This window comes from Chiloscyllium plagiosum, chromosome 7, assembly GCF_004010195.1.
Source record: "Chiloscyllium plagiosum isolate BGI_BamShark_2017 chromosome 7, ASM401019v2, whole genome shotgun sequence".
NCBI lineage: Eukaryota > Metazoa > Chordata > Chondrichthyes > Orectolobiformes > Hemiscylliidae > Chiloscyllium > Chiloscyllium plagiosum.
The window spans coordinates 72,281,213-72,298,499 of record NC_057716.1 but is presented as its reverse complement, the minus strand read 5'-3'; the positions used below and the strand labels follow the sequence as shown (position 1 = coordinate 72,298,499).

Sequence of the window (17,287 nt, the reverse complement as noted above, 5' to 3'; positions counted from 1 at the left end):
TTAGTTTTAGAACCCAAGTTTTTTGCCATTAAGGATGTATTTTTACTTTTATTATTAAATTGGATCCAAAATGGATGACCTTGCATGAAAACACATAAGCCTATCTGCCATCCTCAGCTAGCCTATGCCCCTTTATAACTCCATGTCAAGCTTTAACTACCATCCAATTTAGTCATATGTAAACTGAAATTTTCTGCAGTTGGCATCTATTTTTGTTATAAAACAATGGAACATTATACATCTTAATTAAAACCAAAAACAGCGATCTGTATCTGAAGCAAATACCTTGTCCAGGGACTATAGGTTGAGGAAACTGTGCCATTAATGGAAGCGGTCCTAGTCCAGTGCGGACATTTTTAATAGTCGTCATTGGTTGTGGTGCCGGAGATTGGGCTGGAGAGACGGCAGGACTACCTATCTGTGGGCTGCTCTGTTTAAAAAAAAAAGTCAATATCAAGTTCAAAGAAACTCCAAGTTATTTTAGCTTTCTTATTTCATGAACTCAGAATCTTAATTAAAAATAAGTGGTTTGAAGTCCCATGGGCTGTTCAAATCTTGGCTAAATTCATGGACATCAATTAAAAAACAAAATGCTTTATTACTGGGTCAAGCAATTACCCTCTAATGTCAACATAAAATTAATAATATTAAACAACAGGGTCATATTCTAAACATTTTGTCAGGAGGATGACTTTATTAAAATTCACTTTCTCTGAAGCTTCTATGGCTACCACATTTCTATAGATGCAAATCCTCCCTGCCAATTTGTCAGAGTATGCTGGAGAGCGATGAAGCACTTTCATACCATAGAGGGAGATGTCCTAAGTCATCAGACAGGCTCATTTTTGATCAAAAGTTTCACACATAAGTGTCGTTGCTCTTCTGGAGAACCCTTCCAGGAAAAGCTATCATTGCTTTATTTCATACGTTGGCTTCCCTTGCATATTGTGTTCACCAAGGGTGGCAATGTTAACATTAAGCCCACTAGGCTTCCAAGCTACGATGGTTATGTGCTGCTCAGCTCTGCCAGGGCTGTCCATGAGGATAACTTGCAGGCTACATAGCAACTCCAGCTGTAAATCTGAATATGGATTTTAACCTAGCTTTGAGAAGCAGGAACGTAGATTGAAAACAACTGTTAAGCTTAAATAAGGGTAATTACAAAAGAATAAGGGTAGAGCTGGCTGGAGTGGACTGGGGAAGAGGTTTTGCAGCAAAGATGATTGAGGAATAATGGCAGACATTTAAGAAAATAGTCGATGACTCAGACAAAGATCTATCAGCGGAAAAGGAGGGCTCTCGGACGGGGAGAAGTCTCGCATGGTTAACCAGAGAAGTTGAGGATAGCATGGGATTGAAAACAAACATACCACTAATCTTTGCCACATTGTAAGTCAGAATATCGCGCAAATTTTAAAAACCAAGAAAATAAACTTTGTAAGTAAGCTTGCAAGCAATATCAAGACAGATAGCAAACACCTCTTTAAAACATACAACAAAGAAAGAGAGAAGCCAAAATGATTTCAGAGAATTCAGAGAATGAGGCTGGGGAAATAATAATGGTGAACCAGGAAATGGAGGTGAATAAATACTTTGTATCAGTCTTCACAGTAGAAGAAAAAGAACAGACTTCAAAATTGCTGAATAGTCAAGGGACAAAAAGGAGGAGAGGAAATAATTGCAATAACTATCATTCGAGAAAAAAATACTGAGAAATGAATGAGGGGCAAAAGTCTGATAAGTCCCTGGATTTGAAGGGATCCATCCTAGGATATTAAAGGAAGTAGCTAGACAGACACTGGATGCTCTGGTAGTAATCTTCCAGGAACTTTAAAATTTGAGAAAAATCCCAGAGGACAGGAAAACTGCCAATGTAACACCTTTATTTGTAAAGGGAAGGAATAAAAAAACATAACTAAAAGTCAGTTAGCATAATGTCTGTTCTTGGGAAGAGGTTAGAATCCATTCTGAAAGGTTGTTACAGAAGAACATTTAGAAATATATAATATGATCAATGAGAATCAGCATGGCTTCATGAAGGAGACATCACGCCTGACAAATATGCAGTTTTGTTCTCAATGCACTTGTAGAATCTCTTTGGATTATCCTTAGCCTCATTTTCATAAAATCATTTGATCCCAATAGTCTATATCTAATATACGATTCTCTTTTCTTGACCAAAACTTCAATACCTTTATTTATCCATTGTTCCCTAATTTTGCCAGTCTTCTGAACTCTTGTAATCATACTTTTGAAGGCTTCCCACGTGTCAGTTGTCCCTTGACCTGCAAACAGTCTATTCTCATCAATTTTGGAAAGTACTTGTTTCATATACTTGAAATGTGTGCTACAACATGGGTAAAATGCTCTGCTTAATTTAAACCCACAATACAGTAAAGATTTATCCCATGTAATAATCTGTGAAAATTCGAGAAGCAAGAACTAGTTAAAGTAAAAAGTTACAATTTTACTTCTTAAAGTATAACAGAGAATAATTAACTAACAACTACTTACAACTCCTTCCTCTCACCTATCATTTACTTTCCCTTCTATAATACTAGTCTGATAAAACCCCCGATTAAGCTTTACCAAAATTCAAATTTCAAAACCAGCCAGTGTTAAATCTACTGTAAGGAATCTAATCTATTCTCTTGGTATCTTCCTGTGTAGATTTTCTTTTTCGGGATTTCTGTTTCACAGGTCACCGATCGATAAAGGTACCTTTAAGAGAGCTATTTTGTGGGTAGTCTATACATACTGGTGGCTTGGCAGTTCTCCCTCAACTGTTCAATTTTCCCTGGTCTTATACCCGCAAAGCAACAGAATGTGCCATGGGCTTTTAATATTGTCAATATACTAAATTCAAACTTGATTGGAGTTTGTTTTTTTTGGGGGGTAACTGATTGGCCTAATTCAAATTTATTTTTGTCTTCAGGCAACCAGCTACACTAGCAGCTGGACCAAAAGGTTACATTGTATCTTGTTCAGAACACTTTCTTTGTGCTGTCAGATAGTTCTGATAGCTTTTAACTTACTTGAAGGTACAGTACACTTCTACACCTTCAGAACATGTGCCTTACTCCAATTAAGAACTTGAACTTTTATGAAAGACTTCTCCTCTTCCATAACTATTTTAAAACTAATAAAAATATGATCACTTGTTCCAAAGTGTTCCCCTTCTAACATTTCAGTCACATCCCATGCCTTATTTCTTCAGAGAAGGTCAACTTTTGCTCCTTCTCCAGTAGGAACATTTACTTATTGATAAAGGAAATTTTCTTGAACACAAATTCTTCATGATCCAAACATATGGGAGCCGCAGTCAATGTTTGGAAAATTTACATCCCCTACTACTACAACTTTATTATTCTTGCGTGTACTTCAGATCTCTCTATATATATTTGCTTCTTTGTTTCCCTCTGACTATTGGCAGGCAGACAGTACAACCCCATCAAGACAATCATATTTCTAATTTCAACCATATATTTTCACTAAATGATTCCTCAGATATCTTCAAATTACAGTAGTAATATTTTCCTTAATCAAAAATGTCACATCCCCTTATCTCTTGCCTTTCTTCCTATAACATGTAAAACACGGAACATTGAGCCGCCAGTCCATTCTGCAATCAAATTTATGTAATAGCTATGACATCCCAGTCCCATGTTCCCATACCTGCCTTGAGTTCATTAGCTTTGTAATACCTCACACCTTGAAATAAAAGCTATTTAATTCTTCATTGCTAGTTCGTTCTCTGTCTTTTCAAATTAACTTGCGCTTTTTGATTCAGAACCTCATCTTTCTTTCTGTTTCCACTTTTATTAAGGAAGCCACCCTCCCTCCCCCCCAAAAGTTTAGAGGCTCTCAAATAGAAAGAGAAAATCTCCCCACCAGGATATCGGTCCCTTTCCAATTCAAGTGAAACTCATTCTTTTTGAGCAGGTCTTTTCTGTCCCAGAAGAGATCCCAGTGATCCAAGAAATGAAACCTTGCACCTCTTCAGCCACTAATTTATTGCCCTTATTGTTTTAATCCTTTCCTCACTAGAAGCTAGCACTAGAAGTAAACCAGAGATTACTACTTTTGATGTTCTGTTTTTTAACCTTCTACCTAAACTCTTACACTTAGTCTGCAAAGCCTTTACCCTTTCCCTAACTATGTCATCCCTATCAGTGCATACAACAACTTCCAGATACTCACTCTCCCCTTTGCCAATATGCTTCAAACATTTTGAGACGTTCTTAATCCTGGAAACATGAAAGCAACTTACTATCCTAGATTCACGCTCACTGCTGCAGAATCTCCACTCTGTTGGGAAAATGCTGAAGTATGACAAAGGGCGTGATAACAGGGTACTGAAAAAAATCAACTAGATTAGACAAATGCAACATGGATATATCAAAGGGAAATCTGTAGGTATGGCAAACATACAGGAAAATTTTGAGGATGTAACTGGGAGAATAGGTAAATTCACCATCGTCCCAACAGACTACAGGGCAGCTCAAATGCAAGAGACATCTGGTCATGAGCTTAATTTGAGGTCATTATGCCTCAGGCAAGGGTAAGGTTGAGAAGGCGGGACCCTCGTGTTAACCTCAGCTGGCGTTGGCATCAAACTGCATTGCAAACCAGCTGCTCAGCTGAGCTGACAGATTCTGGTTAAACCAGTTGTATCTCTCTAATAAGAAAGCAGCCCTGTGGTACCCTAGAACTATGGCAACTAATTAATAGAATTTTCAGAAAGCTTTTAATATGAAAAGTTAGTTTGGAAAATTAAAGCAGATAAAACTCAAGGTATTATAAGAGTATAGATTAAGAATTGGTTAGACAGGAAACAGAACATTTTTAATAGAGAATTCATTTGCATTCTGAACTTCAACTTACACCTGTTTATTCAGTACATATAGTCAGGATATCCAAATCTTGTTGAAGGTGTTCCAATCAAGATTTAAAAGACTGTGACATTCATAGTTTAAGTTGGGTTGTTTGATTGAGAGAGTGTAAAGGGAGTTCACATTCTTTTATCAAGAAAGTGGAACAAAGTGTTTCACTTAGAGAAAATAGCAGCAGCCTATATGCTCCAAAGTCCCATTAAGTACTGGACGTTAGATTGTAAACAGTTTTGTTTTAAAGTTGATTTAATCCCTTTTTTCCCCGCAAAGGGAGAGAGTTGGTGTCTAAAAAATAACTATTCAGTACGTCTATCTGGATACGAAGCAGTGATTCACACTAGGACAATGGGCTTTGAGGTGGGATTGATATCAAGGAAACCACTATGATATCAAGTTATAAGTTTTCCTAAATCATTGAGTATCACAGATTGGTTGGTCGGTCAGATCTGGGAGTGGGGGAGCAGGTATAGGCAGCAAGGTGTTGTGATTCATTTCAGAGGAATGTCATTAGCAGCATGAAAGAACCATACATTTATGGGACAGTGTAATGTATGTATGATAGAAACAAAATAGCAGTTGTTAAAAGTTCTGTTCTATAATTTAAATTATAAGTTGCCGCCAAAAATACTATTTAGTCAACACATTCTTAAGTTATTAGTCTCTATGGGTTATGGGGAGTAGACAGGAAAGTAGAATTGAAGTTGAGATAAGATCAGCCATGATTATTAAATGATGGAGCAGGTTGGAGGGGCCTCGTTCCTCGTTCTTATGTTCTCCGGGGATTGTAACAAAGAAGATATCCACAACATTTACTCATGTTGTATATAATACAAAATGGAGCAATGTACTAAAATTACAGAATGTATGTAAACAGTGTATACCTTATAAACTGAAACAAAGTTGTATACCTGTGTGGTAATATCTGGGTTGTTAAATTCTGCAGATTTGTGCCCTCTCTGGTCCAAGGTGAAATATTTATTTTGCTTCCACTGGGGTGGAGAATGAGCACGAGGATGAGGATTGTTGGGTATGCTAAGCTGCATCATAAGCATTCCACTGCCATGTGGTGACACAACAGCTATGGAGGAAAGAAAAAAAGTTATGAATGCATATTTGGTCAAAATAAAAATGAGAAATTTGCAATTAAATCTTTTCTGTGATGACCTTCCTCTTATCATTACACACCAGGGACAATAACTACATCAAGTACATCAAAGCTTACAAATTTGGACAATAAAAACGATTTGACACCAAAGATGTAAGGTGTAATAAACAGAACCCAAAATAGAAGTACTCATCAGAGCTTGTAACACAGATTAAAGACAATAGTTTGGCCATCTTGATGCATAATTCGAAGGAAATTGGCTTTTATCCAAGTCTGCATGACAGACCGACATGTGACAATATATACAGTGACAAAATATATGAAGGGAGTGTGATGAGGTGGAACTGGTGCCATGTGGAACCTGACATGTTTTTGGGTGTTGCATCCAATTTAAACCAAGTTGCGGTTTTGACATTTGCTGAAAAATCACTTTCAGATTAAATACCTGGAAGTTTATTAAACGTGATTTCATTTTAAACACCATGCAAAATGTGGAAATATATTCTAAAAGCTATTTCTTAATCTATCAATTGTGATCATTATTTGTAGATTGCATCAAAGTGTACCCATCTTCATTATTTAGTAAATAGTGAATACTATTTGATAGTAAATACTGAAACAATTCTTTTGAAAAACAGTGGAACAATACAGTCCAATATTTGAATTCTCTGATTTTTTTTTTTTACATTCAGTCAAGAACCGGCAACATTCAAACTATTTCCAATGTTCATTAGTTCTACAATGTGATGCCTTGACAATGGTAGCTGGAAGTTTCAGGTGGATTTCTTAGCTTTGAAAAAGAACCACAAATAGCTTGGATATAACTCTAAAAATTAAACAAATTAACCACACACTGGAAAATGAATTTCCCTCAGTAGGTTTAATCTCTCAAAAATCAACATTCAGCTATTAAGGCAGCAATCAGAATTGGTGGCAAGTCAAGCAGGAAAAGGTACTAAGAATGTACAATATCTATATTGACAGAAAACAATGCAATGGACTCACGCTGGGAACCTATCATCCAATATTAATCTCATCTAGTACAGATCAATAGGAAAAGTTGAAAGAAAAACTAAGAAAGGGAGCTGAAATTTGGGATGAGAATGCTGAGATAATCTATTTTTGAAGTCCTGAGATTTTGCAAAGTACTTGGTTGAAATATCTTTTCCCCAGCAAATGAAGTATTAGTTTTCAAACTGGCCTCAAGAATAAAAATTTAAGGAGATGCTTTGAGAACATGATTTTTAATTTGATTGGAAATACTCAGCAGGTCAAGACAGCATCCTTAGACAGTAGAAAAGAGGCCCAGACATTCCGATGGCTAGATAGTCATTTCTGCTGCATAGGTGGGAGCTGGCTGTTGGGACAATATAGTATTTGTGACGGAGCAGAGTCAGAAGGAACTGACCAAGAAACTGATGATTTCAAAAGCCAATTTCCATGCACTTGGAAGTCAAGAGAATTCAGTGTGCCATTGCAATTGAAAGTTATCCAGGAATAGTAGGACAACTAAAAACCTAGTCTTACTTCTCAGTAACTATTTAACTGACACCCCTCCCAAACTGTGCACATACTTGTTCCAACTACACTAGCTCCGGACCCCTATGGGAACTCCTCCTTGACATGACCCCACAATCACCTTTATCCCAAGACCTAACATCAAAATTCTCTTGCCAGGCCCAGACATCATTCATTTTTCACTTCAGGACCAATCAATCCTGCTCTTGCATCTTGTTCCAGGACACAACTCTGTTGTCAGTCCCAGGATCTAACAACCATCTCTCCCTCAAGTATCTGGGATCAGATATCAAGACACTGGTGACGCCAATTAGTTCCTACCTGCCAATGTGAACCTGCACTCATCCCTCCCATCATTGGACCATACACACCCTCTCAAGTCTGCAGCACCCAACATCCCTGCTCGATCCTACCTAGCCTAAACACTCACTTACCTGACCTCCTTTCCACCTTGTGCCATGGCAACTATCCAATTAACATGTAAAACCTCTTATTTATAGTTGAAGCTGTTAAAACATTGTCGGTGCTGCTGGAAATCTAAAATACATTAACTACGACTGTCAAAAAGGAGGCATAATTTGTCTTCTCCTGACACGAGAGTTACATTTAGCGTATGCTCTGTATTTTTGTAGGAACTGTGAATGAAATCTCTTTTCAGAAATGTAGAACTTCTTCTTAACAGTAGGAATAATCTGACTATGATTAGTTCTCCTTGGAAACGCTGGCCCTAACTTAACATTTCAGGTTGATGACCTTGAAACAGGATTGGGATAAGTTACAAGGTCTAATCGGGTTTGAGCAAATTCTGGGTGGGACGTGGACTTAGAAAGGATTGTGATTGGGTGGATGACAGGAGAGGAGCTCGACAAAAGAACCAATGCTGTGGCAAATGAAGAAGTAAAAATCTGCCAGGGCGGGTATGCTGCTATCTGAAGGCAAAGATAAGGGTAAAACTGAAATGTACAAAGGCCTGAAATTGTTCAACTCAATGTTTTAAGTCCAGTAGTCTTTAAATAAATAAAAAGATGTGTTGTTGTTTCTCAAACTTGTGTAGAGGTGAAAAGGTATAGTGCTGTCAGGGAAGGGCAGAAACGCAAGTATGAGAGAATGGTGAAGAACTAAAATGACAGGCCACCTGAAGCTTGGGGTCATGCTTGCAGATTGAATGGAGATGTTTTATAAAGCAGTCATCTAATGTTTTTGGTCTCCCCCAATATACCACAAGAAGTAGTAAATATACTGTCTCAACAAGGAGTGCACACTCAGGGTCTTGGACAAGGGTAGAGGAGGTAAAAGGGAATATATTACATATTCTGGGCTTGCATGAAGAGGGTGAGGTATTGCGGCTGACTGAGGGCTGACCTGGTTATCATAGAGACACAACACAGTCACTTTAGAACTCTTTCAGAGAAATACTTATTTGGTGATGGCACAACATTGCAGATGGCAGAAATAATGGAAAATGATTCATGAATATGGAGGTTGATAGAAGCAACGTGAAGTCAAGGAAACCGTATCAAGGCTCTGGGAGGGAGGAGCTCAGGTATGTGGGAATTGCTGCGGATTCACTGTCCTGTCAATCATGATGAGGGCTGGGAGGAATATTGTCCTATGTTCCTTGTTCTCACAATATCACCTCCATCCTTAGCCCACTGCTTCAGTGAAGCAGTGTGAACTTGAGAAGCAGGACCTCATCTTCCAAATGGATATCTTGCAGTGTTCCGGACTATCAAAATTCAAGAATCTCACACCATCTGCTATTTTGTTTTGTTATATTTGAATATTTCAGTTTAACTTCAAATAGCAGTGCACCTGCTCTCGAAAGATCTTTTGTTTTAGTTTCTGTTTATGCCCTTTCACCATTCCTGTTGCCCTGCAACACTCACTCCTTTGTAATTCAATCTTTCCTGTCTTTCACTCCATCAAATACCTTCCTCTGTCCTTTTCCTATCCACCCCTTAGCATAATTCCCTGCACCTAGTCTATCCAGCCGAGTCAGAACTTCACACATTTCAATGGGATCCCTCTAATTATTCTCAACTCCAGTTGATCCAAGTTCTCTTCATTATAAAAAAAACCCTCCACCCAAGGAATCAGCCTGGTGAAACTTTGCTGTACTCTCTCCGTGGCATGTATGCAATTTCTTATAAAAACGAGACTAAAACTACAAACAATACTCCAGGTGTGGTTTCAAAGGTCTATACAACTGCAATAAAACATCCTCACTCTTGTACTCAAACTCTTTTGCCATGAAGGCCAACATAGAATTTGCTTACCTAAACGCGTGTTGCACCTGCATGTTTGCTTTCAGTGACCGGTGTACAGGAGACACCAAAGTCCCTTTGTATTTCAATATTTCTCAATTATCACCATTTAAATAACACTCTGCTCATTCTGTTTTTTGTATCAAGTTCAGTGGACAATGTTTTGATTTATTCAGTCGTTGGACGATGGCGTGCAGGCTGGACAGGACTTATTATCTTGTTGCCCTTGGAAAGGCGTGGTGAGCTGACTTTTTGAACCACTGCAGCTCATGTCCTGTACAATGAATCACAGTTCCCTTCGGGTCAAAATTCCAGCATTTTGTTTTTTAAATCAAGCAACTGTGAAGGAACAGTGATATATTTCCAAGTCAGGATGGTGAGTGGCTTGGAGGGGAACCTGTAGGTGATGTTCCAATGTATCTGCTGCCCTGGCCTTCTAAATGAAACTGGTCAGCAGTTTCAAAGGTGCTGTCTTTTCTGCAGCGTATCTTGTAGATGGTACACACTGCTGCTACCTACTGTCAGTGGTGGAGGGAGTGAATGCTTATGGATACACTGCCGATCAACCAGGCCTTGTTCTGGCTGGTGACAAGCTTCTTGAATGTTGTTGGAGCTGTACTTCCCCAGCCAATTGGGGAGTATTCCATCACACTCCTGACATGGAGATGGCAGATAGGCATTGGGAGTCAGGAGGTAATTTACTCATTGTAGTATTCCTAGCTTCTGACCTGCTTCTGTAGCCACTGTGTTTATGTGGTGAGTCCAGTTGAGTTTATGGTCAATTATAAAGCCTAAGATATTGGTAGTGGGGGATTCAGTGATAGTCCCACTACTGAATTTCAAGGCATGATTGTTAGATTGTTTCTAATAAGAGATGGCCATTGCCTGGCATTTGTGTGGCATTTGCTGTGTTTCACTGCATCTGCCACATTTGCTTATACGCTCAACTTACTTAAAACATCAAACTTCTATATGTACTCCACACGACTCCCACTCCCACCGAGTTTTGGGTTGTCAGCAAATGGATAGGTGATGGTCGAAGTGATATCGTCACTGGATTGTTCATCCAGAGACCTAGGTGATATCCTGGGGATACGAGTTCGAATCCGCCGCAGCAGAGGGTGGAATTTGAGTTCAATAAGATCTGGAATTCCTAATGTTGATTGTTGGAAAAACCCATCTGGTTCACTAATGTCCTCGATGGAAGCAAACTGCCATCCTCTGGGCAATTAGGGATAGGCAATAAATGTTGGCATAGGCAGCAATGCCCTCATTCCAGGAATGAATAGAAAAAACAACTTGATGTGCTCATCCAAATCATGGATATATATGGTCAATAACTGAGGCCCAAACACTGATCCCTCTGGTACCACTAAGTTATTGACTTCTACTCCAAAACTGATCATTTATTCCCACTGTTCCTTCTCTGCTAACCAATTCTCAATTTACACCAACATCTCATATGCTTTGATTGAGCACAAATTAATTTTGGCGAGTGTGGGTTGGTGGGGGATAGAATTTAATTGAAACTTAGTGAAAATCTAAATACACCACATTAACTGGTTCTCCCTCATCTTTTCTTACTAGTTAACATCCTCAAACTCCAGTAGGTTTGTTAAAGATGATTTCTTTTTGATAAATTCACGTTGACGTTGTGTAATACTGTTTGTCTTTTCAAGTGTCCTGTTATCACATTTTTTGACATTTTCCCTGTACTGATGTTTGGTGAACAAGTTGTTAATTTGTAGCTTTCTCCCTTTTTTCCAAAACAGTGAGATTACATTTGCCAGGATTGTCCCAGAATCTGCAGAATTTTGGAAGATGATTACCAAGTCATCCACTATGTCTGTGGCTAATTCCTTTAGAAGCCAGGGATGTAGATTATCAGTTCCCTTTTCCATAAAATTCTTGCTTCTCTAGCACTTTGGAAAAGATTTTGTCTTCTGTGAAGGCATTACAAATTGCAATTTCCTTATTCTCCATTAGCAATTTGCCCAATTCAGAATTTAAGGGGACATTTGTTTTCAATGTTATTCTTACTCCCTACTTTTAGAAACTTACACAGTCCACTTATGTCCCTTGCACATTTATACTCATACTACATTTTTCTCTTCTTAAATGAACCTCTTCGCCCTTTGCTGTATTTTATCTGCTTCCAGTCCTCAAGTCCAAAGAGGAATCTTAGAAGTTGCTAGAGAAAATAATGAGCCTTATTAGGTTTTGTTACCAAAGATAGTCTCCTGATCTGTTGTGCTATTTTGCCCAAAAAGGAATGTATAACTGCTCCAATGTATACACAGTCAGACTCATACAGCATAGAAATAGACCCTTCAGCCCAACTATGTTCCCGATCATGTTCCCAAACTAAACTAGTCCCACTTGTCTGCACTTGGCCCATATCCCTCCAAACCTTTGTGTCTGTTCCTTAGAAGTTAACCATTGCCTGTTCACGGTCATATCTTCTCATGAAGTCACTCTAAATCATCCCTCATACCTTTGTAGCTTCCTTTGATAAGGTTAGGACTATAGCTTTGGATTGGACTACTTCACTTTCTGTCCCAAATGAAGAATTTAATCATATGATGGTTGTTTTTCTTTCCTTAAAGGACCCTTAAAAGGTAGCATGCACAAATACCTTTTAAACTGGTTTTTGTGATTTCTTTGTACTCTAGCCCCATTTACTGCTAGCATTTGTTGCCTTTGCCTTCCACTTTTGCTATCTTACATTTTCATCTTCATTTCCTTCACTCTGGTCTTCCTGTTCAGGTTGCCATCTACTGATTCTGCAACTTGAGTTTAAACCTTCTCCTACTGTACTCATGAATGCCCCTGCAAGGATACTGGTCTTGACCCTGGTAGGGTGCAAGTTATCCAGCTTGTAAAGGTTCCATCTTCCCTAGAATTGGTTCCAATGCCTTTGGAATTTAAACCGTCTAACTTGCACCCACCTTTTCAACCATGCATTAATTCAATCTATTCTCGTTTCCTGACTGCAAAAACATGTGCCATTGTGAGTAATCCTGAGATTACTATCTTTGGGGTGTTGCTTTGTAATTTATTTCCTAGCTCCCAATATTCTGTTTGCAGCAGCCCATCCCTTATTTTACTCATGTTGTTGACAGCAAAATGGACCACAATCTCTAACTGTTCTCCCTCCCTCTTCAGAATGTCCTGCAGCTGCTCAGTGACATTCTCAACCCTGGCACTAGGTAGGCAATACACCATCTTGGTGTCACAGCTACTGCCACTAAGTGTTTCTCCGTTCCTGTTACAATAGAAACTCCCATCACTACTACTTTTTTTCCCTCTGCTCCGATGCAGCTTAGCCATCCTTGATACTACAGAATTCCACAACATTCCCCGAAAAAATTATTTTCTCCAGTAGAATCTAAAACTGGATCTGTCAGAGATGCTGCAGGGACTTTTGCACTAACTGCTTGATGGTTTTAATCTGATGGTCACTCATTCCTTTCTGTCTCTGCAGTCTTCACCTGTGGTGTGACGTCATTGTTCATTCTATTCTCAACCTCTGCCACGTGCACACGTTATTGTAACTAACCATTGCTCTAGATCCGAAACATGCATTTCCAATAGCTGCAGCTAGAGATGCTTCTTACATACTTGGGTTACTCTGGATACAAAGCCTTCATGATTGTATCCACATCACACAGGAGAAACATTCCACTGGGCTGAACTGCCTTTCCATGACTTACTCTTACTGTTTACGTCCTCTCGTTTAAAGATTATTAAATTATATACGAGGGATCTTATTCCTTACTTTACACGTCAGAAAGGAATATGCACCTGGTTCTGCTCATCAAGGTTTTCACACAGCTGGCACTGGCTCCCTGTCTTACTTGGTGAGTTTCTACTTTCAATTCAGTCCCATTCTTGAATATTTTTAAAACAGAACCTCCTTGTGCAACCTTTCAACTCCTGGTCGTTTGAGGCTGTTTCTCAGTCTCTTGTCACACTTTTGACTTCTTCTGTTTCCCTAGCCTGAAAATCTTTACTGCTCTCTCACCTGGTTTTGAACTTCCCCAATCTTGTGGTGGTTGTTTTTATAATATTCATTTACTTATGCTTGTCTTTTATATATTTGTCAACTTTACCAGCAATATGTTTATTATATTAAAATTTATGAATAGAAAAGACCTTAACCACTTACCATAGACTAATCAAACAGCTAGGTCCTTCCTCCATATTGCAGCATATTGCAGCAGCTCCAATGAGTACAATTCTGGCTCTCTGCTCATTCCTGAAGAAGGGCCTGTGCCCGAAACGTCGAATCTCCTGTTCCCTGGATGCTGCCTGACCTGCTGTGCTGTTCCAGCAATAAAGTTTCAACTTTGATCTCCAGCATCTGCAGACCTCACTTTCTCCACAATTCTGTCTCTGACTACCTTCCATGGAATTCTCACCATTCCTGCGATGCTGACTGCCTGTCTCAGGGTTCTCATCTTACCCGCTTTCCTTAAGTGGGAATCCCAAACTCAATATTGAGAAGTTCAAATGGACTCAGTTTTGCTGTGGGAAGAGGCTTATTTCACATTGTGGAGGGTTTTGAATTTTTACAGAAGGCATAAGTGCTCTTGAGAAGCAAAAAGGGTGGCAAAACTTTGAAGGTCTCATACAAATGATCAGCTTTTAAAGAAAAATAAAGCGCTTGTCTATTTCTCTGGGGGTTGAACAAAACTGCTGCAATAGTTTATGCCAAGTTTGACCATTATGGTACAGGTAGCCCTTGATTAAATCGTTTGGCCATAACATGGTTTTTACTGCTCATGATACCAATAATATGACCCTGATTCTAACATGGCTCTTACTAAATTCCCAACAACGAAGGGAATAAAAGTGTGCCAAAATTCAACATTGCTTGTCAGGTTTCCCTTCATTCAGCTTGTTTTGGCCAGTCTTGCCATCATTAAGGCTGAACAATTTTAAAAACCGTCCACAGCTTTCCATTCCGAGATAAGCAATGTTGTATGTGAAGCAAGAAACATTCTTCTGCATATTTTCCTGTTCATTTTGATGTTTTATATTAATATTGTGCTTGTATTCTGTACTTGTTTGACTTACTAGGAAAGTAATCAATGATGGGTTTCTGATAATACTTTTTTGAATAACCTGGTTTTTAGGAATGTAATAACTATGTTAATCAAGGAATACTTGCTTTGTGAATTACTGGTTTCTCTTCATAACCTATCATTATCACAGTGGGAGGTAATGGGTTCCAAGTTCAATTTGACTGACAGCTCAGAGGTTATTAATTGATTAACTGACTTTGATGTGGGGTTATGAACACAAGTTGTTTTAATAAGTACATGCTTTAGGTGATTTAAATGTTTTGAATGGACTTCCTTCACAGCATGATTCCAGAGGCTGCAAATGGTGGATACTGGGCGAGTGTGGCTTGGAAGATGCAACAGCAAAGGGAGATAATTGGGGTCAATGAGTTGGCACCATGTTAGCATGGAGACTGTAAGGGGACAATGAATGTGGGTGGTGAACATATAGCTGCATATGGAAGTGTTGGGGGTAGGGTGGTGCAGTGGTGAAGGAAGGTGAAAAACATGGAGGGCCTAACATTTAATAAAACATCTGACACAGAGACCCAGGGAACTGCACTGAGCAAGCAGTTTCCAGCCTCAGGAGTGAATATTCAGGCTGTGGGTTCTGTTTTCTGCAATATTTGGGTGTTGTTTAATTTGTATGACTTTGATTGCAGCCTATCATAACTGCTGAAAAGCATTTCGTAATGTTCACACTATTTTCCTTTGGGTTACTTCTAAGAACACTGCTGTGTTTATAACTTATACTTGGATGTAATATCACTAAGTCTGAGTCGATCAGCATCTTGACAGTAACTTCTTAAAATCTCCACATGCAGAAGTAAATGCGAAATCCAGAAGTTCCTGTCAGAAATAACCAGCTCCTCCACAGGGTGTACTGTTCACTAGCATCAAAATCACTTTTAGGATTTGAATTAAGGTTACTTACTCATTAGCTTCATGCGAAAACAGCTGAACAATTTCAGGCTAATGTTTTTAGGAGTAACTGAGTTTTTAAAGCAAAGCAAGAAATGTTAAGTTACAGCTGAACCAAGCACTCCTCCTGAAAAATTACATTTACATGTGCCAAGTTTCACTTCCCTTTGAATAAAATTAATGAAGATTTAAAAAAAAAAATTATGCCTCTTCCTGTTCTCCCTTTATCCCATTTGCATTTCCTAATCCTTACTTTGCTTCCTTGTACACAAATTAGATGTAACTTGCACTTCCTGTTTGTACTTCCTGGTTTATGCACTGAAGATTCTTCAATCTGATTGGTTGAAGAGCCTCACTGTTTTTCTCCTTCTAGATCCACTAGACAGGGTGCTGTATTGAAACAGACACCAAATGATTACCCATGAAAATACTTGTTAGCAAAAAAGTACAGCAAAAGCCATTCCTTGGCTACAGAAAGAAAGCCTATGGTTGAAACTATGTATAAGACAAATCCAGTCTTTTGACCACAATGACATCAATTAGCATGAAGGACAGAAAGCAGAACTGAAAATAAACAAGGATAGACATGTATAGAGTACATGAATTAAGATGAATTAGCATTACATAACATTATTTTAAGCTAGGTGAAAAACAAATGAGAGAAACATACACAGCCATAAGGGACATGATCTTAAACTAGGAGGAGAGCATTAGAAGATTTCATTTTGATTGGTAAATGCAAGTGAGAAAGTTATTATCTATTTCATTCATTAGATCAAAATGCCAAAGACAGGGTCAAGACACAGGACGTCTGATTCACACATTAGTTCTATGTAATGAAATACGCATTATAACATCGGATATTCAGTATTGGGAACTGTTCAATCTAGTCTGTGGAGCAGATTTGGTGTCACTCTAGACATCTCTTGAAACAATATAATCTAGTGGTGGACTCTAACAAACAGCTAAGGAATCAAGCTGAAAATAGGGTAATATGTGAACAAAGCTGCAGAGATTTAAGATAAAAATAAAGTAATTTTACAATTTTATGAAAGGAAATCGGAAATCAAAATAATGAGCCTTTTAAATAGATAACATAGAAATGCACCTAAAAATCTGAAAATAGTAGGACCTGTTGAAGTAGTATTTTGTCATTTTTCTCAGTAGAGAAAGAGAATATACATTGAGATGGTTATAGTGCATCTAAGACTTGAACTCATTAAAGATGTAATTAAACAATATTAGAAAAAAAAGGTACTATACACAGACAAATCTGTATGTTTTAGTGGGTTCCATCATTAGGTGAGTAAATTAGAGATGCTGGATCGACAAAATTTCAAAGATCTTTGATTCAGGAACAGCCTTTTAATTAGAAAAGTGCAAACGTAACTGCTGTTATTTAAGATAAGAAAGAAAAAACAAAATCAGTGTACTATGGATCTGCCTCAATCCAATATTTGAGGAAATTACTGGAATCTGTAAAGGAAAACAAATGGCTTAAAAACGTAAAAACAAGGTTCA

General features: G+C 38.4%; 1 protein-coding gene across 4 annotated transcripts in view; it reads right to left on the bottom strand.

Annotated features, from left to right (window-relative positions):
* LOC122551698 (R3H domain-containing protein 1) overlaps window positions 1–17,287 on the bottom strand; it is an 85,387-nt gene that overhangs the window by 18,957 nt on the left and 49,143 nt on the right. For all 4 annotated transcript variants that reach the window (XM_043694028.1, XM_043694030.1, XM_043694029.1 and 1 more), the window contains 2 exons: window positions 5,801–5,970; window positions 286–430 (listed from right to left, as the gene is read on the bottom strand). In XM_043694028.1, coding sequence (XP_043549963.1) covers window positions 286–430; window positions 5,801–5,970 — 315 coding nt within the window. The remainder of the gene's footprint in view (window positions 1–285; window positions 431–5,800; window positions 5,971–17,287) is intronic.